The sequence below is a fragment of the Chrysochloris asiatica genome, unplaced genomic scaffold (genome assembly GCF_000296735.1).
Source record: "Chrysochloris asiatica unplaced genomic scaffold, ChrAsi1.0 scaffold00003, whole genome shotgun sequence".
Lineage (NCBI taxonomy): Eukaryota > Metazoa > Chordata > Mammalia > Afrosoricida > Chrysochloridae > Chrysochloris > Chrysochloris asiatica.
The window spans coordinates 24,869,414-24,892,610 of NW_006408521.1; the positions used below are offsets into that span (position 1 = coordinate 24,869,414).

Here is a 23,197-nt window from a genome sequence, read left to right on the forward strand (position 1 = left end):
CAGAGAACTGTCATGGTGATACATGATGGAGGTGCTGAGACTTGGTGCTGGTTGGGACTATGAAGGAAGTCAGGCCAGGGCAAAAGAGAAAGAAAATGGGAAAGCAGATAGAACCAGCTGCAAAATTCCCTTAAAAAATGAAACTCTAAGAAAGAGAGGGCTATCATTCAATTCTGTGGTTTTCTGAGTAAATATGATTCTCCCTGAGCTAGAAGAGAGAAAATTGGAGGACTTAGGAAAGAAAAAGGGTACAGTTCCTGGTGAGAAATGATGTGCCAATGAAGTTATTTTAAGGGACACGTTGTTGGGGAAGGGAAGAAGTACAAATGCTGAGATTGTATAAATTGGGGTAGAGAGAATCTAAGCTGTTGACTTACTTTCAGCCATTCTTTTGTTTCCGAATAAATTCCAGTTCTCTGCTCTGTATGGACAAGAGAACTTTAAGGTGCCCACAGAACAACTCAGCAAGTGTCCAGTGGTGGCTCTGAATCCCTGGGCCTTCCTGGGATAGCATGGTATGAGTCCTCCTCTGTTACATCTCAGGGATTGGGGGCTGTCAGGATTGTTTCATATGGAAATATTGATGGAGGACAGGTGAAAGAAAAGAGAGAGGTTAGGGAAAGCAGCATTCATTTGATTTTTTGTTTGATTGCTTATTTTTAAAATTTTATTTCCCCTATCATTTTGAATCGAAACAAAACAAAAGAAGCCGCAGTAAAAATAGGAAAATAATAATTTATGTGGCACATTTTCAAATCTGGGCTTCCTTTTCCTGTCCTTTCTTGATATCCTGCCTCCAAAACTATGATCTAAAAGCCTTTTAAAAAGACTCTGGAGAGCCTGGTCTTAGCCACTGACTGTACAAGAGATGGTAGCCTTGTAGCAGCAGACATGTTGTTTATGGTTATCCAAACCCAACACCTTCCTTAATGAGAAAGGAAGCAATAAAACAGGAGTAGTGGACAGGCCAGCTGGGCTAATCAGTCCTGGCAGAAGGCCCACCTTCCAAAAGAAGTTGGAGTCCATTAATTTCAGCATCTCATCTACTTGGAAATCAACCTTCCCCGGGACTTCACGAAGAGCAGTAGCTTTTAATACAATCAGAATTGGTCCTCTAAATACATTGGTTAGAAAGACTGGGAAAATACAGGAAGATTCTTAAACTTCACTTGTAGAACACAGCTCTTTTTGTAGTCTATGTGTATGCCCTTGCCTTTTGGAAGTCTTTGTTCTTTACTGTATTTATAAGCGGTCAAGATAAAAGCCCATTAATGTTTATTTCCATCCTTGTTGTCTTGTTTTGGCCTCTTAATTGTAGCTAGTTTATTAAATGAGGAGCAAACTTTATTAAGTCTCTCCTATTCTTCTTGTCTGTTATTTATTTTTCTGCTATGTTCTTTTTATAACTTTTTATTGTGAATTGAGTGAAGGCTTACAGAGCAGATCATCAGTTTTACATACAACTAAGAGTCCTGGTGTGGCGCTGTGGGCTAATGAGCCAGACTGCAAAATCATTTCAGCTGCATGGTTGGTGGTTCAAGCTCACCGGTGGCTCCTTGGAAACTCTACACAGGGTCGCTATGGGTCGGAATTGACTCGATGGCACTTAACAACAATAACAATCATATAATTTGCTTCATTACATGGTTGCAATCCCCTCCATGCACCAACAGTTAACAGCATTTACCTCTATTCACTTAAAGCACTTCTCTCTGGTTTTTAACTCATCAGTTTACTATTAGATTAGAAGAGAAGCGAATTTTCCTCATTCAGTCCTACACTTCCTATCGATGCTCTCATTTCTTCCCTGTTCTTCCTGTCTCTAATCTTGACCTGGTTCAGCTTATCCTCCATACTGCTGCCTTCTGGTAACTTGACAAATACCTCACCAGCTTAAGAACCAATGTCCCCAATTGTCGACAGCAGTTATGTGTGTTCACAGAGAGATGTCTTTGCTCAATTGGCAGATGTCCTCTGAGTAGTTTGTTCCTGATTATTTTGAAAGCAGTTATTTTCTGGAATCATTTTCTTAAAAATTAAAATTAAAAAGAGTGGATTCAAAAGTTGTCACAATCACATTGTTTTAATTCACCAGAATTATGAAATGCTTCCTTGACTGCAAAAACTAGATACAGAACCAATAAATTGCACACAAAATGGATAAAAGATCTACTTTATCCATTTGTCCATGGGAATATGTTAGTTATGGTAGACCCACAAGATATAATGCTAGCTGTTTTACTGAACTTGGTGTCTAAGATTCTTCACAGTCATACATTAGTAGCTAAGAGATGGTTGTGAAGAATCTTAGATACCACCCCATTCAGAACCTTCTGAGGTGGGACATTCTCACTTGAAAGGACAAGCAGACCAGCCAGGAGCAGATAGAGGAACAGAAGATACTTCTTGAAAGAACAGTAGGAAAAATCCAAAGCAAAACCAGCAATCTGAATGGCTACTACAAGGACAAGCAAGTTGTTCACTGGAGAGTCAACAAGGCAAGTAATCAAGTTCCTTCAGGACAACCCCCACTCCAAGACTGAAACTCAAAGGGATCATACGAGCAGCCATGTAAGCTTGCTGGCAACCCTGTTGTTCTACTGCTGAGTGGAAGTGGGGGAAAGGCAACAATGAAGATATGGGCTGAGTCCGACCACGTTCCACAGACTCCTGTCAACCTGGAGATGAGAGAGAAAAGAGGAAGGGCTGGTTGGTCCAAAAGTATGGTGAGACCTGGGGTCTCCTGAGCCCTTGGACAAGGACATAGTCACGAAGGGCTAGAGTTGAGAGTGGAGCTGATATGAAGTGAGGGGAGATGCATAAGAATATGTAAACTTGCAAATAGTACCCATTTGACCTAGCTTCGATGGCTTGAAAATCACAACTCGACTAAAAGAAGATAAAAAAAAAATTTGATACAGGAAACAAGTGTAAATTGCTACAATTTGATGAACTTGATCTATGTTTATGGATGCAGTAGCTCAAAACACCAACTGAGAGGGAAGAAGTCTTCATCCTATCCCCTCCATGCACAGGGTGATAGGGACGGGTAATTTAGACATTGGCTACCTAAAATGGGAGGGGCTATAAAGGCATGAAGTGACTGGCTTACAAGGTTTCAAAAGGGAGTTTAGGTTCAGAGTGTGCAGAGGAAAGTAGAATCCCCACTGAAAAGTTTTTTCTCTTGTCTAGACAGGACTGGTGAAAGGAGATGGGGATAAGATTCTTATGATTCAGTAGTGAGTAGTTATTGTCATGAATAATTGTGACTTTCACAACTGTAAAGGTAGAAGTTTTGTGACATAAAGGGGGGAGTAGTTAATCTTACATTCCAGGAACAGAGGACCCTAGGACCATCCAGGGAAAAGAGCATGAGCGTAATGTGGAACCCTATCCAGAGAAGCAGTGACACTAGAGATGGAGGCAGAGATGAGGGCATGGAGAGAGGGAGCAGCTGAGGACTTTAGACTCATGGAAAGAGATACTGTTTGCTGGTAGCCAGGAGGCAGGCTTGCAGAATGTGCCCTTTGGTTTCTTAAATGATTATATATTGCTGAGTGTTTTGGTGTATGCCCCCCACCCAATGATGCTACATGGAGGGGATTGTAATCATTGCAATGGAACAATGAGCATAAAACCGATGTTCTCCCATGTAAACTATCACTCGATTTACAATAAAAATGAAAAAAAGAAAAAGAATCGTAGTCACCTCCCATCTCTCCCCACAATCACTATGGCTCACCACCAAAATTGACTCATTTTCCAACTCTACATACAGTGCTATTTTAGTTTCCTACTGATCATATCCTCTCCCCTAAACTCCTTACATGTCCTGCTTACTTGTCACTTCCTCTCTTCTCTGAGTTGCAAAGTTCTTTGAACCTATCTCTGGCCTTGCACTTATTATTCAGAATTGTAATTTTCTGTGTGTCTGTCTTCTTTACCAGGCTATAAGCAGCCAGATAAGCTAAATTGTTTTCTTTTTGCATACCCTATGTTTTTATTGGAGTCCTGGTGTGGTGCTGTAGGCTAAACAATGGACTGCTAATCGCAAGGCTGGTTGTTCAAACCCACTAGTCACTTGCTGAAAACCCTATACAGGGTCTCTGTGAGTTGGAGCTGACTTGACAGCACTTAACAATAACAACATGTTGTAAAATGTCACTGAGTTGGTTGCAACTCATAACAACCCCTATGTACAACAGATCACAACATTGTCTGGTCCCACGCTATGTTATGTTTAAGTCCATTGTTGCCACCACTATGTCAATCCATCTTGTTGGGGGTCTTTCTTTTTTTTTTCACTGACCCTCCACTTTACCAAGCATGGTGTCCTTCACCAGGGACTGATCCCTCCTGACAGCATGCCCCCCAAATGAGAGACAAGGTCCTTGATTCTAAGAAGCATGCTGGCTGTATTTCTTCCAATACAGATTTGTGTTTTCTTTTGGCAGTCCATGATACTTTCAATATTATTTGTCAACACCATAATTCAAATGCATCAATTCCTCTCCAGTCGTCCATATTTATTGTCCAACTTTGACATGCATATGAGCTGACTGAAAATCCCATGGCTTACATCAGGTGCACCTTAGCCCTCAAACTGACATCTGGGCTCTTAAACAGTTTAAAGAGGTCTTTTGCAGCAGAGTTGTCCAGTGCAACGCAATGTCTGTTTTCTCGACAGCTACTTCCATAAGTTTCGATCGCAGATCTAAGCAAAATTAAGTCTGGAACAACTCATATCCTTTCTCTGTTTACCATGATGTTATTTATTGGTCCAGTTGTGAAGATTTTTCATTTCTTTACATTGAGGTACAATCCATTCTGAAGGTTGTAGTCTTTGATTTTTATCAGTACGTATTTCAACTCCTCTTCACTTGTGGCAAGCAAGGTTGTGTCATCTGCATATCACAGGTTGTTATTGAGTCTTCCTCCAATCTTGATACTATGGTCTTCTTCACATAGCTGAACTTCTCAGTTTATTTGTTCAGCACTCCAAACCCAACCTAACCCACTGCCTTCAAGTCAAGTCCAACTCACAGGGACCCTATGGGGAGAGTAGAACTATCCTATAAGGTTTCCAAAGCTGTTCATCTTTATGGAAGCAGACGGCCTCATTTTTCTCCCACAGACTGAAATGGAAGCAGTTGGTGTTAAATTTGAAACATCAACCTTTCAGTCAGAAGTCTAAAGCTCACCCCAGTTAGTCGTGCAGAATGAATAAGTAGGGTGAAAGACACAACTCTGATGCACACCTCTCCTGATTTCAAATCACACAGTATTTCCTTGTTCCATTCAATACTGCCTCTTAGTCTTTGTACAGGTTCATGAGCACAGTTAAGTGTTCTGGGATTTCCATGCTTCTCATTGTTATCCATAACTTGTTATGAACCACACAGTCAGATGCCTTTGCATAACCAGTAAAGTCCAGGTGAAGATATTTTGATATTCTCTGCTTTCAGTCAAGATCCATCTGACATAAGCAAATATATCTCTCATTTTGTGTCTTCTGAATCTGGTTTTAATTTCTGGCAACTTCCTGTCTATATCTGCTGCCACTGTTTTTGAGTTTTCTTCTGAAAACTTTTACTTATGTATGTTATTAATGATATTGTTCAATAATTTCTGCATTCTGTTGGATCACCTTTCTTTCACATGAGCACAAATATGGACCTCTTCCAGTCGTCTGGCCATGGACTGTCTTTCAAATTTCTTGGCCTAGATGATTGAGTGCTTCCAGCATTGCATTCATTTGTTGAAACCTCTCAAGTGGTATTCTGCCAACTGTTGGAGCCTTGTTTTCTGCTGGTGCCTTCAGTGTAGTTTAAATTTCTTCTTTTAATACCATTGGGTCTTGATCATACACTAGTTCCTGAAATGGTTGAATGTGAAACAATTCTTTTTGGTACAGTGATGATGAATTTCTTTCTTCTTTTAATGCTTCCTGTGTTGTTCAATATTTTGCCATAGAATCCTTCAATATTGTAACTTGAAGCCAGATTTTTTTTTTTCCAGTTCTTTCAGATTGAGAAATTCTGAGAGTTTTCGTTTCTTTGCTTTTTAGCTCTAGGTCATTGCACATTTCATTATAATACTTTACATTCAAAATCAAGCTTCAGAGTCTCTTCAGACATCAAGTTGACTTTTTTTTTCCTTTCCTGTCTTTTCACTGATCTTTTGCTTTCTTCATATATGATGTCCTGTGGGTTATCCCACTCATCTGGTCTTTAGTCTTTAATGTTCCATGTATCAAACCTATTCTGGAAATGGTCTCAATTTAGATGGTATGTATTCAACATCATAGTTTGGCTCTTGTGGACTTGTTTTAATTATCTTCATCTTCAACTTGAACTTGCATATGAGCAACTGACGGTCTGTTCCTCAGTTGGCCCCTAGCCTTGTTTTGGCTGATGACACTGAGCTTCTCCATTGTCTCCTCCCACAGATGTCGTCTATTGATCTCAGATAGAATGTAATGCATTCCAACTTATAGGGATGCCTTCCATATGGTGAGATCCATGTGCATATTTATAGTTTTTGTTTCTGAAAAAGTATTTGCAATGAATAAGTTGTTGGTGTTGAAAAATTCTATCATGTGATCTCTGGTGTCATTTCTATCAACAAGGCCATATTTTCTAATGCTGATCTTTCATCTTTGTTTTCAACTTTCACATTCTAGTCACAAGTAATTATCAATGAATCTTGATTGCATGTTTTATCAACTTCAGACTGAAGAAGTAGGTAACAATCTTCAATTTTTTCATCTCTGGCATTTAGTAGTTGATACATAAACATGAATAATAGTCTTATTAACTGTCCTTGCTTGTAGGCATGTGGATATTATCCTATCACTGACAGTGTTCTACTTCAGCATAGATCTATCTTTCACCATTTTAACTCTTTTTGTTGTGACCTGCATGAAAGTTTACAGACAAGGTCATCAGTTTTACATTCAACATATCATGCACTTTATTTCATCTCAATGAATGCAATCCCTGGTCCAATGCAACAACATTTATCCTGCTTTCTCCCTGTGGTTCCTATTTCCATTCCACCCACCTTCCCATCCCTTCTCAACTTTGTCCTTAGTTAAATGTTGCCCTTTTGATTTTAAATGATTGACCCTTCCATAGTGAGCATCTCATATTAGTGTAGTTGCCATCCCACTGTCCCATATACCCTTCTGATGGCTGGCTGTAAATTAGATCACGAGGGTGAGTTCCTTTCCATACCTGAAGGGTGGTTGAGGGCCATAGTCTCAGGTTCCTCCAGTCTCTTTCTGACCAGTACAGTAAGCCTGGTCTTTTAAAATACTAATATTGAGTTTGCTCCACAGTTTCTCCCACCCTATCCGGAACTTTCTAATGTGATTCCTTTCATAGCAGTTGGTACTGGTAGCCAGGCACCATCTAGTTTCTTTTGGTCTCAAAGACATGAAGATTGATGTTCACATGGTCCATTAGCCCACTGCACTAACTGATTGCAAGCTTCTTCAACTCTCATCAACTCTTCTTTCTTCCACACATGGAGGGACTAACAGCTGCACCTTAGATAACTGCTCATGAGCTTTTAAGATCCAGACACTACTCTCCAAAGTAGGATGGAGAACATTGTCTTTGCTGACTTAAAGACAGATCTTGAAATGTTCTTTCTGAAGATGAATGTGATGTCATGTCTATTGAATTTGTTATTTCTGGCAGAGTTGACTACGTGTGTTTGATTCAAAATTACCAATACCAGCTATTTCACCTCACTGTTGTTGTTAAGTCCCTTCAAGTCGGTTCTTACTCATACAACCCTGTATAGGGTTTCCAAGGAGAGGCTGGTGGGTTTGAACTGCTGACCTTGTGGTTATCTGTCCAGTGCTTATCCGATAACACTACTAATCCCTATGATATTGATCTGTGTGTATTCCATTTCTCTTTTGATGACTTCCAATGTTCCTAGACACCTCTTTTGTACACGCCATGTTCTGATGATGTTTTTAGCTGTTACTCCTCACTTGGAGTCAGGCCACACTAGCCCGGAAGCTTTACTCCATTCACATCATTAAGGTTGACTCTAACTACGTGTTAAATAAATGAGAGAGAGAGATTCATCTTATCAACGCAAAGGCTAAACTTTAAAGAATATAACTGACAACCTCAGGGTCACAAGGGCAAATGCCAAATCCTCACAGCGCCATTTCAGGGTTCTATCTACTCTCGAATTGAATTTTCTAGTCTGAGGAGAGGCAGAAGCTTCTAGTTGATAAAAAAGCCTGCATGTTGAACATGTCCTTCTTAGGTTAGACAAGCTATTCTGAGCTCATCCATTCTAATACCTCATCATTTTCTTCCTGATTTATTTCTTCTGACTAATGTATTTCCTGTCAGTTTCATTAATTTTTTTGGTGTATAATTTCTTTTTATCATTTCCCTGTTCCGGAGTGTTGTATTTGCCCATTTTCTTTAGGTATCAGATCAATTTTTAATTTGTGGCTTCTGTGTCTGTGACATTTTTAGGTCTTAAAACTGCATTCTCTGCTCTTATTATCTCAAACCACAGAAAAGCATTTGAATGTAATTGCAACAAAACATAAAATTAAACTAAGAACATATACAAAACAGATAAAGTCACTGGGGAGGCATGAAAATTATGAGCATATGCAAGAAAATAAGGAAGAAAGTTTCAGAGTCCCAAAGCAATGACTATGTTTAAGGATAAGTGCTGCAGGAGAGAGAGATTGAAAAGAAGCTTCTTGTACATAAATCACTCTCCCTCCTTCCTCAGTCCTCTTCTGTGACTAACTAGCCCCTCAGGCATCCTGCACAGTCTACCCACTTACAAACCACGGGTCCCACCAGCCTCAAAAATAATTTCCTCTTACTCAAACCCTATATTCCTCCCACTTCCATATGCAAACACTGGAAGGTCATTCCAAGTTGTTGTCTCCTTCTCCTGAAAAGCTTTTAGCCCTGAACAGCAACTTGTTCCTAGAACCATTCCTCCAAGTGGTCATCTCCATGGGTCGGCACATACCTTTATATCATCTTTGCTTTGCACATGACAGAACCTCACTATACATTGACCAAAAGCCTGTGCATATAAATGATACGGATTTACTCCAGTGAATGACTGCAAATCACACCCTGGCCTCGTCTTCTCCACCTATCACTTGCTTAATATTGTTGCTGTTGTTAGGTGCCATCGAGTTGGTTCCGACTTATAGCAACCCTATGCGCAACACAAAGAAACACTGCCCGGTCTGGGGCTAACCTCAGCTTTTATTCCACACTCACTTCTAGGACACCCACAGAGACGATGTCAACTGATTATGGGGTTGTATTGGCAAACTTTCACCAGAAACATCCCATGTTCTCTTTGAAAGATTTCTTAATCTTGAGAGGTTGGGAATATATGTATTACATTAAGAAAACAACAAAAACAATTTAAAAAAATTTAAAAAAACTACTGCCATTGAGTCATTTCTAACTCCTACTGTTCAGATGTAGGGTATATAAGCCTGTAAATCTATATGGGAGCAGAAAGCCTCATCTTTCTTCCATGGAGTGGCTGGTGGGTTTGAACTGCTGACCTTTGAGTTAGCAGCTGAGTGCTTATTTTACAGCACCACCAGGGCTCTGACTATTACATAGATTACGACACAAATGGTTAACAAGTATTGGGGAGCCAGCATAGTGGATGAAAGTGTGGGCTTCAGATTTAGATGGGCCTGGGTTTGAAGTCTGATTTTATTACTTGGCAAGTTCTGTTGCTTCCAGAAAATTACCTGGTTTCTTCAATGGGTTATTACAGGTGACATACTCAGTAAATGACATTTATAACCCACAAGGTAATGTTGTTGTTGTTAAGTGCTATAGAGTCAGTTCCGACTCTGCACAGGATTTCCGAGGAGTGGCAGGTGGGTGAGTTTGAACTCCTGACCTTGTGGTTCACAGTCCAGGCTGATCCTACAGCACCACACCAGGAGTCCATTTACATTATTCATATAAGTTAAAGATGCATCTTTCATATTTTAAAGCTTTTGCAACCAGAATGCTTTTCATAATCAATAGTGAAAGAAACCTGTAAGCTGCTTACTCCCCACTCTTTACCCAAAATTGTTATTAAATTGATGGCACCTTTATAATTACTTGTGTCTAAGAATCAAGGAAATATGTTCATGGAATGACAATGACTAAAATTTTGGAGCTCTTTTGTGGTAAAAATACCTTCGAGTTCTCACTCGAAGTCCCCTTGTAATACTAACCTGACTGTTATTATCAGGTGTCATCCACCGAGTCTATCATGCTAACTCAGCTTTTTTTTTTTTTTTTTTTAATGTTTTATTGTGAATTATATGATAGTTTACATGAGAGAACTTTAGTTTTACATTCATTCCATCATATATCATCTCATTGCCATGGTTCCAATCCCCTCCATGAATCATCAACCAACCAAAGGGTATGTCCTAGAAATCCACTCCCTACACTACCCGCAAAGTCTTCGACCCACAGTCCCCTCTCCCTCTCTGGATCCAAAGTCCCCAGCCGCTTCATTACTCCATGTCATCATCTCTGTCTCCATCTCAGGCATCTCTGTTTCTCTGGGTAGGGTCCCGCTGTCGGCTCTTCTCTGTTGATGGTCCCAGAGATCTCCGCTCCTAGCCTGGAGAATTACTCACTCCGTTCCTTGTTACAAAATGTCTACCTTTGCATTTCCAACCCTCATAATCCATCCTGATAAGCATTATTCATTACAGTATCACGAGTTACCCATCTGTAGCTCCTTTCATCAGCTCCGCCCAGACAGATTGAACAGTACCCACTGGAGATTCTGCATTCCTCCATGCTCCCTAGCACTAGGTTCCCTCTTGAAAGCTATTGTAAGCCAGTCACTTCTTGCCTTTGTAGTTCCCCCCTCCCCATTTGAGTATCCAATGTCCAAGTTGCCCATCTCCGTCTACTCTGTGTGTGGAGGGGGTGGGAATGATTCTTGCTGTAAGGATTTGTTCCTTCTTTTGAGTTGCTGCTTCATAGGTATAGGTCAAGTTCATCAGATTGTATCAGCTCACTCTTTTTTTATTCCCTCTTCTTTCTTCTCCTGGTTGAGCTCCGATCATCCAGTCATCCGGTCCAGGTCACGTGGGTATCATCTGCAAGTGTGGGTGCACAGCCCTCTCTTCCCTTCAGCTGGTAGCTCCACTCTCCTACTGAGTCCTCCGTGGCCACGCCACTGACTCTGGGCCCAAGAGTCTCCAGGTCTCCTCACACTGCTTGCCAATCAGGTCCCCAACTGGGTCCACAGAAGTCCACTGAACATTGTAGGGCTTAGCTTGCCGCTTCATTGCTGCTTTTACCCCACTTCCCCCCATCAGTGATGTGTGTGGTCACCAATCAGAGCATGCACTTCTGTTGAGTCTTAGTCTTAGAAGGGGGGCTAACTCAGCTTTTATGAAGTCAACACTAGGTGACAGAATTTGTAGCAAAGAAGCGTCTTCTGCAATGTGAGCAGCAGGGATAGCATGCCTCAGTATGAATGAACATCTGCCAAGTGATAGGCACTTTGACAATCAACGGCATATTTCTCTCTCTCTCTCTTTCTCATTCTTCTTTGTGATGAAAACATACACACCAAAACACTTACCAAACGTGCAACTCAGTGGGAAGTGGCGTACTGAAATAAGCATTGAACTGGGTTGAACATTTAACCCAGACGAATCAATCAACGCTAAATTTTTGTGATGAAGCTACTGCTCTAAGCACAGTAGTGTGTTTGGATTTTACAGTTTTCTCCATTAGAGAAGTTGAAGTTGAGTTGTCTTTTCCTCATTTTTCTTTTGGTCGTGCTTCTAGTTGCTCTATAGACCTAAAACTGTTATTTCTATTGATCCAAGACTCCCCAGAAGACTGGTTGAAAACAAATGCTTCTTTAATTAATTACTTCCAAAGGATTAAATGTCTTTCCAATTTACCTGTTTCCTGCAGATAGTAGATGCTACAATTTAATTCCAAATCCTAAACTAAGATATATTGGCAGGAGGAGTATAATGTCACTGCATCTACTGAGACTTCATGCAGAACTGATCTTCATTAAATATCACAAACCATCATAAGCAATGATGATACTAACGGAAGACTGACCGTGGCCAGATTATGAACCATACAAACCATTCCCTCTATCCTATACATGTCTATCACCAATGGTCCTTTTGTGGACCTCTACGAAAAACTGTACAAATCAGAATGTATTTATCCTTTAGATCGCAGCTGAAATGTCACTTCTTTTGGAAATACTTTTCTGATTTTCCTTCCATTACAACTTGAGGTACAACCACAGATATCCACAGTACCCTATTTAAAAAGTTAATGGAAAAATGGAATTAGAAGATGATAGAATTTTTCCATGAGCTTCCTGAAGTCTCCAATTACAGAAGTTATCACAGCTTAGTATTACTGCTTGACTCATTCAATAGTTTCCCCACTAGACCATAAAGTCTTGCTCATCATATTATCTTTGGGGCCCTGGCAAAGACTAAGATTGATACAAATGTATTTGAAGGAAGGAATGAAAAAGGATGGAAAGAAGGAAGGAAGGAAAGAAATTTCCACATATTAGGGAAGCCAATTATTCAGTTCATTTAGTATTCAAAATACAATCATATGAACAGTACTTTTGGAAATACTTCCCTTGCAACTGGGATTTCACCAACTCCTTCCTGCGTTTATTGAATTGCTGAAAATAATATCAGAAAGTGTTATTTCCTCCTCTAATTCCTCTAGGAGATGAAGACACAAATCATAGAGTCCAAGGGACTTAAGCCAAAGTGGCTCTTCTTGGTTCTTAAGTCATTATTTTGGAGTCAACCCAGCTATGCACACTATACCATCTGCATTGTATCCTAGACATCTCTCACTTCCCCATCTGACTCTCCACTGCACCGTCAGGTTCTGAACACTTCCCTTTGACTCGTCTCCCAGTGTAGTAGATTATCCTCATTGTAATATGGATCGTTCAAGGAGTGGGTGGCTCAAACATTGTCTTTAAAATAAATCATGGAGCTTTTCATATAACCTGATAATTCACCCACTATTCAGAAAACTGAGACTTCTCTAAGTGGCTGTCCAAATTTGGAAACCACAGCTGTTTTCAGTGATTTAGTCACTGCCTTTCAGGGGCCAAAAATATCACCTACCACATTCCCGAGGGTTCAAAGACAGAGGAAAGAGAAAACAAAACAAACAAAACAAACAGACAAAGTTGAGGATAAAGATAGCATGAAGCTTTTCTAGTAACAGAAGCCATTGTGAAAATAACCATAATGAAAAGTGTGGCAATAATAATACAGTAAACTTTGCAAAAGCTGGAACCTAGGCAGAAACCTGCCAGAGATGGAAAATTCAAATATTTTAAACTAAAGTAGAAAACTTTCAAGACCTGGAAAGACAAGGCTGTCCCATGAAGTTCTAGCTCTCACAAATTTCATGTAATAGCAATAAGAGCTAGCATTCAACAGCAAAGAACAAAACAGACCCTCATGTGACCGCTGCCCTAATACCCTTAAGAGGGAGGGAGGACAGCATTCTTAGCATCCCCATTTAACAGATGAAGAGACAGAATCGGTGAAATTAAGTGACAGTCTCAATGTCACCTGGGCAAATCTGACCTACAATTCAAGTCATAAGACTTCAAATCTTGTTTCCTATGTCCTATTCAACACAGCCCTACCGTCATGCCTCCATTTTAGTGGGAAATTTGCCTTTTTTCCATCATTAGGGGCCAAAAGCAGATCATTAGGACTTCCCAGAATAGGGAAGGAGCAAAGGTTCTACTTGTAGCTTTCGGATGCAGGTTCCAGGTATCTAGATGTCAAAAATCTTACTTTGCTCATCTCTAAGGTACTTTTGGAGAGCTACAAGAAAGAATTTTGGCCAGTCTGTCCCAGTTTACACCTTGAACTCTAATTCCCCAATCTCTTCACTCTTCAAACCCCAAAACTTGGGAAGAGCCAAGGCAAGGTTTCAACTATCAAAGGTTGGAGATCCTGCTCTGGTCTCCTAGTCCTCATCTTCCCAAGATTAACTGGTACTTAGCACATCCCAGACTGGAGACAGAAAGAGAACACAGCATGGTGGAAATGCCAACACATGAGTTCAGACAGCAGCAGCCAATGGAATGCCTACCCACTGGATCCAATTTCAGGGGCTGGGTACCAGGGGGCAACACAAATGGTGAGGTGGTTGGCTGCTACTCGAAAGATTGGTGAATTGAGTCCATTTAGATATGTCTCAGAAGAAAGCACTGGCATTCTACTTCAGAAAAATCAGTCATTGGAAACTCTGTCGAGCACAGTTGCCACTCTGACACACATAGGGTCGCCTTGAGTCATAATTGACTTAATGGCACCTGGACTTGGGTTTTGCTTTATGATCCAGGAAACACCACATACCCATGCAAGGCAGTGTGTCACAACACTTTGTCAAAGAGAGCTGCATAAAGAAAACTAGTCAGGAAAATGACTGAGAGATTACAAAATGAAATAAGGAAGGTAGTATTTTTGCAGATAGCATTTTGCTACGACTGCAAACATATTTCTGGTTCTAGATGCTCTCCCCAAATCTTGGAACTCAAGAGGACACATCTGTTTTCCCTCTCCTTGAACCTGGGAAGACTTTGCGACTGCATCACGATGAAGAGAAGATGCCGTGTAGCATCTGAGGGAGGGCTTGAAAAACTGATACCGCTTCCACCTGTGTCTTTCTTGGGCCCCTGGTCTAGAACTTTGTGAGGAACCCAGGCTATCTGGAGAGTTCACAGGTAGCTGTTACGGCTATCAGATTCAGTGAAGGTACTAGTCGATAGCTGCCATTAACTTGCATTAGACTCCAAGGTCACGAAGTTTTGGGGTAATATGTGACACAGCTAGAGATAACTAGAGCAAGAATCTAGGCCTGAGAGAATTCCAGAGCACTATATAACCTACTGACATTTGTTGTTGTTGTTAGGTGCCATCGAGTTGGTGCCGATTCATAGCGACCCTATGTATAACAGAACGAAACACTGCCCGATCCTGGGCCAACCTCACAATTGTTGCCCTGCTTGAGCCCATTGATGCTGCCACTTTGCCAATCCATCTCGCTGGGGGTCTTCCTCTTTTTCTCTGACCCTCCACCTTACCAAACATGATATCCTTCTCCAGTGACTGGTCCCTCCTGACAATATGTCTTAAGTATGAGAGATGAAATTTGGTCATCCTGGCCTCCGAGGAGCACTCTGACTGCACTTCTTCCAAAACAGATCTATTGGCTCTTTTGACAGCCCATGGCACTTTCAATAGCCTCCTCCAACACCATAACTCAAATGCATCAATTCTTCTACGGTCTTCCTTATTCATTGTCCAGCTTTCACATGCATATGAGGTTATTGGAAATACCATGACTTGTGTCAGGTGCACCTTAGTCCTCAGGCTGACATCTTTGCTCTTCAAGACTTTAAAAAGGTCTTGTGCAGCAGATTTGCTTAATGCAATACGTCGTTTGATTTCTTGACTGCTGCTTCCGTGAGTGTTGATAGTTGATCCAAGAAGAATGAAGTCCTTGACAACTTCAAATCTTTTCTCCGTTGATAAGAATGTTGTTTATTGGTCCAGTGGTGAGGATTTTTGTTTTCTTGACATTTAATATTGGAAGAACTGAAAGAGCTCCGTAACACTTGCCAGGGCAGGGTAGAAACCAAGGAGCCACAGGATCTAGGTGTGCCTGTGGACATAGCTGTGAAGAAGTGGTCCTGATGAAAGAACTTCATTCTGAACACTTCTTTCTTGAACTGTCACCAGTTACTTCTCTAGTAAGGAGCTCTGGTAGCATAGTGGTTACGAATCGGTCTGCTAACCTCAGGGTCAGCAGTTCGAAACTACCAGCTGTTCCGTGGGAGAAAGATGAGGCACTCTGCTCCCGTAAAGATTTATTGCCTTGGAAATTCTGTACACGGTCACTACGAGTCGGAACGGACTCCACAGCACACAACAACAACAACAACACTTCTCTAGTAGACTCCATAACTGTGAACATTGCTTGGGAGTAAAGGTGGGAGGGTGAAGGTATATTTAATGTCCACCTCATAGGAATTGGCCTTGGGTGGCTAACGTTGATGATGGTGCTTCCTCCCCCTTGTGAAGTCATAGGAGGTCAGACGCCACCTCTGTCATTTTTTCAGGTCTCCAGTGTTGCTCCTGAAATGACACTAGGCCCTCTCCCTCCAAGTCCATCAGACATGCTGTTAAAGGTCTGATTCTCTATTGTGTATAAGATTTGAGCCCTTTTCCTTAAGATTCTTTCATTCTGAACAAATCAGGAGGGGAGTTTAGCCACTTCTTCTGGTCTCTGAACGTGCTGTGATGATTAAGGCTCATGTAGCAGTGGGGCGTAATGGACAGTAAGAAGGAAGAAACGAACTCTGAACACCTTCAGAATAAGATTTCCAGTTTCACTCTTGACTTAGTATTCAGAATACTGTCTTAGTTTTCACCTAGAGCCATCTGTTGTGTGTAAGGAATTACATGAGCACAGTTAGAACCTTCACTCTCAGTGCCAGGATACCAAAGAATCATTTTACTTCTAAAAACAACCCTTGGAAGGGCACCTGTTGTTGTTGTTGTTTTAGTGCCATCGAGTCAGTTCGGACTCATAGTGACCCTGTATAGGGTTTCTGAAGAGTGAATCAAGTAATTAGAATCAAAATCAGAAAAATTAAATTATATAAGGATTTGCCTATCTTATATACTGTTGTAATACAAAAACTTAGAACAGTGACTGGAACGTAGTAAGCATCTAATACATATATATTGAATGAATGGATATTGGGAATCTCATTTGAGAGGATATCACCTAATAGTGGATTAGCATAATGAGCTTAGAAAACTGTAGTGTTCAATAGGTTGACATGCTATTGCATTAAGTAATATGTTTTTCAAACTGCTCAAGGCAAATATTAAACCTTAAAACCATGATTCCTTGAGGACAGGAACCACGTCTTATTCCATTTTGTGCTTACAACACCTGGCACTTTGCCTGATACTTGATTAGTGCTCAGTTAATGTTTTTTACTAAATGAATGTCAAACCGAGACCGGTAGAGATATTTCAAATAATGTAGTTTTCCTCGGCCTGGCCTAGCAGAAACAGGGACAGAGAAGCATGTGGGCCACAACACTAGCCAATGTATCTGATCCCTGCAGGGATTAGACTGGGAGGCAAGAAACCAGACGTCCTGAGTCCTTTCAGACTCTAAATTCCCTTGAGGACAAAGAGACTTAGAGGCTGTTTGCAATCTGAGTGTGACTTCGATATTAACAGAAAGGGGTCTAAACTTCCACTTCAGCTCTCAAGAGTGCTTTCATATAATTGCTCCAAATAAGGCTTTTCTTTCACAGTGGTTTCTATAGAGGAGGTACTCATTCATTTCTCCATGAGTTATTTATTCAAGCTATATGAAATGCAGTTATTATGCAAATATTTAATCTGTTCAAGAGTTAGCTGAGCATTCAAAAAAGCTCCCAATCCCTGGAAGAGAATCTGATTGGGTAACATAAAATGTGCTTTTGCCCTCTTGGAATAACTCAAGGGGTGTGGGCTCAAGATTCTCACAATTTATGAATTCAGTGTATCTCCAATTAGGATTATAGGAGGACCTGCATGGGTAAAATTCCTGGAAAGATAATCATTAAAAACAGGTTTCTGGGATTCAGGATACTAAGTCAAGAGTGAGACTGGAAATCTTAGCATGCTGTTGGTGATGTTGACTGAACTCAAGTCTGAGCATCATTGAAAAATGTCTTAATAACAAGAAGTAGGTACACTTGCTTATTATATAGCTCCCCTGCTGAACTTTACAAAAGTAAGGTCTATTTGGTTGATTCTAAGACTTAGGAACTGTCCAAATAAAGCCTAGAATTGTCAAAGCCTCAGATCGAAATTTCACTGAATGAGTGGATTCATTCAGTCTTTCTTAAAACTAACCCCAAATAAGTCTTCACAATAAGAAAATAACAAAGTAAACATATCCATCCTTTAAGAAACTTATAATTTAGAAGCACATTGTTTTTAAAATATTTACTAAAATAGAGAAGATTTAAAATATTGAGGTAGCATATACAAAATCCTTTTCAGTTTGAAAACCAGTAAATACCAATCAGAGGTTAACAGGACACAGGGTGCGAGATCCCTGGACTATGCAGATGGATCGACAGACTGCACAATTCTGTCCCAGTTCCCACAGTGCTGAAGTCCAGCTGGACCCGTGAAACCGTTGCCTTGCCTTACCCCCAAACTCACTCTTCTTCTCCCCAGGATATTCTTACTCACTTTCTGAATTTTCCTAATCTGGTCAGAGAGTGTGTCTAACAGGCGAGTTTTCAGGAAGTCCATCACCTTGACCACCCGGCCATCAATGGAGCAACTGGAATAGAAATAAAATAAGAATCAGATAAAACCTGGGTCAGAGACTACAAATCTACCTCTCCAGCCAGAAGTATCTGTTGCCTGAAGAAACAGTCCAGGGTTCCACTTGGGTTCTTACAGCCTGACAAATTTTGATCCTGGGTACTTTTCAAAGAAATAATCTACTTTTTGTCTTCTCTAGTTCCACCTCCATTTGTAGGTTAATACTGTGATTTTTTTTTTTTTTTTTTAACTTTGTTCTTTAAAATCCCATTGCTTGCTATGGGGAAATTGACAGGAATTCTATAACACAAATTAAGTAGTAGGGAAAATCTTTCCCTCCCCTGCCACAGAAAGTAATTTGACATCCATACCATGGCCACCCTTCCCTCCCATCTAAAAGTAATAGAGGTATGTGAGATGTTTGAAAAACCACTCAAACATTTTGGTAGGTTTCCATAACTTTGGAATAAGAAAACAAACATTCAAGTAAAAATCTCTGTGCAGTAAGTGGGCCTCAAATGTTTTCAGTCCCTTGTTCAACTTCCTAGGCAAAACACCCTATAGCCAACCTCCAAAACCAATCACTCAATTTCACCAATAAATTACAGTCCAAGAGCTCTCTTCTAAAAGTGTAAAAAGTTTGGTACTCATTGGTATGTTGATGTCTGGTTTTTGTTAGGGAGCTAAAGTGCAGTATCAAGTTGCGCTACCACTACCTTGTGAACAGCTGACCAAAGCAGAGCAATGCAGTGTTGCGGGAACTCCCTTAGTGATTCTTTATTTTAAAGACTAAACTGAGATTGCCCCATGGGTAGGTGACCTGCATTACCCTAACCCCTTTTCACTGCTTCCTCCCCCAACTTTGCAAAGTTCTGAGCTGAATCAATTTTTTTTTTTTTCTTAAATGCTCCTGACTCCTGGGTGCCTTTTTCAATCCACTAAGATCCTTTTCAATCCACTAAGATCTCCTTCTACATTTGTCTGGCAGTTTGTCGTACTACAGTGGCTTGCATGTTGCTGTGATGCTGAAAGCTATCTCATTGGTGTTTCAAATACCAGCAGACTCACCCATGATAGACAGATTTTGGCAGAGTTTCCATATTAAGAACAGATTAAGACTAAGGAATAGATGGTCCGCTTTGGAGGGATTAGCTACTGAAACCCTTATGAACCATAGAGAATTGTCTGGTATAATGCCTGAAGATGACCTCCTTCCATTGGAGGCACTCAAAATTTGACTAGAGAAGAGCTGACTACTTGAAGTAGAGTCTACCTTAATGACATGGATGCAGCAAAACTTTTGGGACCTTCATTTGCTGATGGGGCAGAACTCAAAACGAGAAGAAACAGCTGCAAACATCCATTAATTATTGGAACGTGGGATGTACAAAATACGAATCTAGGAAAATTGGAAGTCATTAAAAATGAAATGGAACGCATAAAGATAAATATTCTAGGCATTAGTGAGCTGAAATGGCCATTTAAAATCAGACAATCCTTTGGCTGGGAATGACAAATTCAAGAGGAATGACATTGTATGTATCCTCAAAAAGAACATCTTAAGATCTATTTTGAAATGTAATGCTTTCTGTGAAAAGATAATAGCCATCTCCTTACAAGGAAAACAAGTTAATATCATTATTTTTCAAGTTTACACATCAACCACCAGGCAAATGATGAAGAAAATGAAGAATTTTACCAACATCTTCAGTCTGAAATTGATCAAACCTGCAATCAGGATGCACTGATAATTATTGGTGATTGGAATGCTAAAGTTGGGGAAAAAAAGAGGCAGGATCAGTAGTTGAAAAATATGGCCTTGATGATAGAAATGATGCTGACAATCACATGATAGAATTTTGAAAGACCGAAGACTTATTCTTATTGCAAATTACTTTTTTTCAGCAACATAAATGGTGACAATACATGTATGTGGACCTTTCCAGATAGAATATACAGGAATCAAATTGACTACATCTGTGAGAAGAGATGATGGAGAAGTTCAACGTTGTCAGTCAAAACAAGGGCTGGGGCCAACTGTGAAACAGACTATCAATTGCTCATATGCAAGTTCAGGTTGAAGCTGAAGAAAATTGAAACAAGTTTACGTGAGACAAAATACAATGCTGAGTATATCTCACCTGAATTTAGAGACAATCTCAAGAATGGATTTGACATAATAGACTCTAATGACTGAAGACCAAAGAAGTTGAAGAATAACATCAAGCATATCATACACGAAGAAAGCAAAAGTTCACTAAAAAGACAGGAAAGAAAGAAAAGATTAAAGTGGATGTCAGAAGAGACTCTGAAACTTGCTTTTGAATATAAAGATGCTAAAGTGAAAGGAAGAAGTGATGATGTAATAGAGCTGAACAGAACATTTCAAAGGGAAGCTCAAGAAGACAAAACAAAGTATTGTAATGAAGTGTGCGAAAATCTGGAGTTAGAAAAACAAAACAAAACAAAAGAACATCGTCAGCACTTCTCAAACTGAAAGAACTGAAGAAAAAAGGTAAGCATTGAGTTGCAATATTGACAGATTCTATGGGTAAAATATTGAGTAATGCAGGAAGCATCAAAATAAGATGGAAATATTATACAGAGTCACTGTACCTAAAAGAATTGGCCAAGGTTCAGCCATTTAAGGAGGAAGTGTATCATCAAGAATGGATGGAATTGAAGGAAGACATCCAAGCTGCAATGAAAACATGGGCCAAAACCAAGCTCCAGGAATTGACAGAATACCAATGGAACTGTTTCAACAAACTGATGCAGTGCTGGAAGCACTCACCAGTCTATCCAAAAACGTTCAAAGATAGCTTCCTGGCCAATCAACTAGCAGAGGTCCAAATTTGTGCCCATTTCAAAGAAAGGTAACACAATGGAATGGGGAAGTAAAACAATACCATTGATATCACATGCAAGTAAAATTTTGCTGAAGATAATTTAAAAATGGTTGCAGGGTACATCGACAGGGAGCTGTTAGAAATTTAAGTTGGATTCAGAAGCGGATGTGGAATGAGGGATATCACTGCTGAAATCAGATGGATCTTTGCTGAAGCAAAGTATACCAGAAAGATGTCTATTTGTGTTTTATTGATTATGCAAAAGCATTTGAGTTTGTAGACCATTAACAAACCATTGAGAACATTGCAAATAATTGTGTTTATGAGAAACATGTACATAGACCAAGAGGCAGTAATTTGAACAGAACAAGGAGATACTATGGTTTAAAATCAGAAAAAACTGCATATTTTCATCACATTAATTGAATCTATATGCTGAGCAAATAATACAGGAAACTAGACCATGTGCAGAAGAACACAGAATCAAGACTGGATGAAGCTCATTAACAAGCTGTGAAATGCAGATGTCAATTTTGCTTGCTGAAAGAGAAGAAGGTTTGAAGCAATTACTGATGAAGGTAAAAAAATACAGCCTTCAATATGGATTACAAATTAATCAGAAGGAAAAAAAATCCTCACAACTACACCATAAACACCATGATTAATGGAGAAAAGACTGAAAATGTCAAAGATTTCATTTAACTTGGATCTACAATCAAATGCTCATGGAATCAGCAATCAAGAAATTAAACAAGGTGTTGCTCTGGACAAATCCGTTGAGTCAGACCTCTTTAAAGTGTTAAAGAGCATATGCCTGCACCACTTTGAGAATTAATGTATGTCTGGTCCAAGTCATGGCATTTTCAATTGATGTGTATGCATGTGAAAGTTGGGCAGTAAATAAAAAAGACTGGCGAAGAATTGATGTATTTGAAGTTCAGAGCTGGAGAAGAATATTGAAAGTACTTATGGGCTGTCAGAAGAACAAATTAATCTATCTTGGAAAAAGTACAGCCAGAATAACCCTTTAAAATGAGAATGACGTACTGTGGACATGTTATGAGGAGGGGCCAGTTCTGGAAAAGGACATAATGCGTTATAAAATGGAGGGTCAGTGAAAAATAGGAAGACCCTCAAAGAGATGGACTGACACAGTGTCTGCAACAAGGGGCTCAAAGTTACCAATTGTGAGGATGGCACAGAGCTGGATTATGTTTCCTTCTGTTGTGCATAGAGTTGCTAAGAGTCAGAGCTAACTCAAAGGCACCTAACAACAAACTAAGGCCTCCTAAGTTGAAAGCAAATGTTAGGTTGTTTAATTTTTATTGACACTGATACATTTTATGGAACAATAGAACTATCTGAACATTTAAAAATATATATTTATTGTATTTTTGGTGAAAGTAAACACAGCAAAACAAGTCCCATTCAACAATATTACCATAACGCTCAGTGACACTGGTTATTGAATGACATACATTCAATGTATGTCAGCGTTCTCATTACTTCTGTTTTACAAGGGTGAGTCAAAAATTATCTGCACTGTGGTTATTATTAGAACACCCATCCATGTCCACAGCTGATGACAACACTGAGCATGGACATGAGTTGATTCTGTCAAACAGACAGTGACAGTAAATTATGTGGCAAATCATTTGCATATCAGCCATGACTCTGCCCATGAAATAATCCATGACAGACCTGGGTCTCAAGAAGTTTGTGTGAGATGCATATCGAAATAACTCACGGAACAGCATAAACAGAAGTGCTTGGACATCTGCAAACAAACTTTGGACCGATACTCGAAAGAAGGTAAAAGTTTCTATAAAAACAGTCATTACTGTGATGAGAGATGGATTCATTACTATGAGCTTGAGAGTAAACTGTAGAACATGGAATGGAAGCATCCTCAATTGCTGATCAA

At 39.9% G+C, this 23,197-nt stretch overlaps 1 protein-coding gene across 3 annotated transcripts in view; it reads right to left on the reverse strand.

Annotated features, from left to right (window-relative positions):
- Window positions 1-23,197, reverse strand: part of HPSE2 (heparanase 2) — an 869,616-nt gene that overhangs the window by 201,758 nt on the left and 644,661 nt on the right. For all 3 annotated transcript variants that reach the window (XM_006831233.1, XM_006831232.1, XM_006831231.1), the window contains one exon: window positions 18,347-18,440. In XM_006831233.1, coding sequence (XP_006831296.1) covers window positions 18,347-18,440 — 94 coding nt within the window. The remainder of the gene's footprint in view (window positions 1-18,346; window positions 18,441-23,197) is intronic.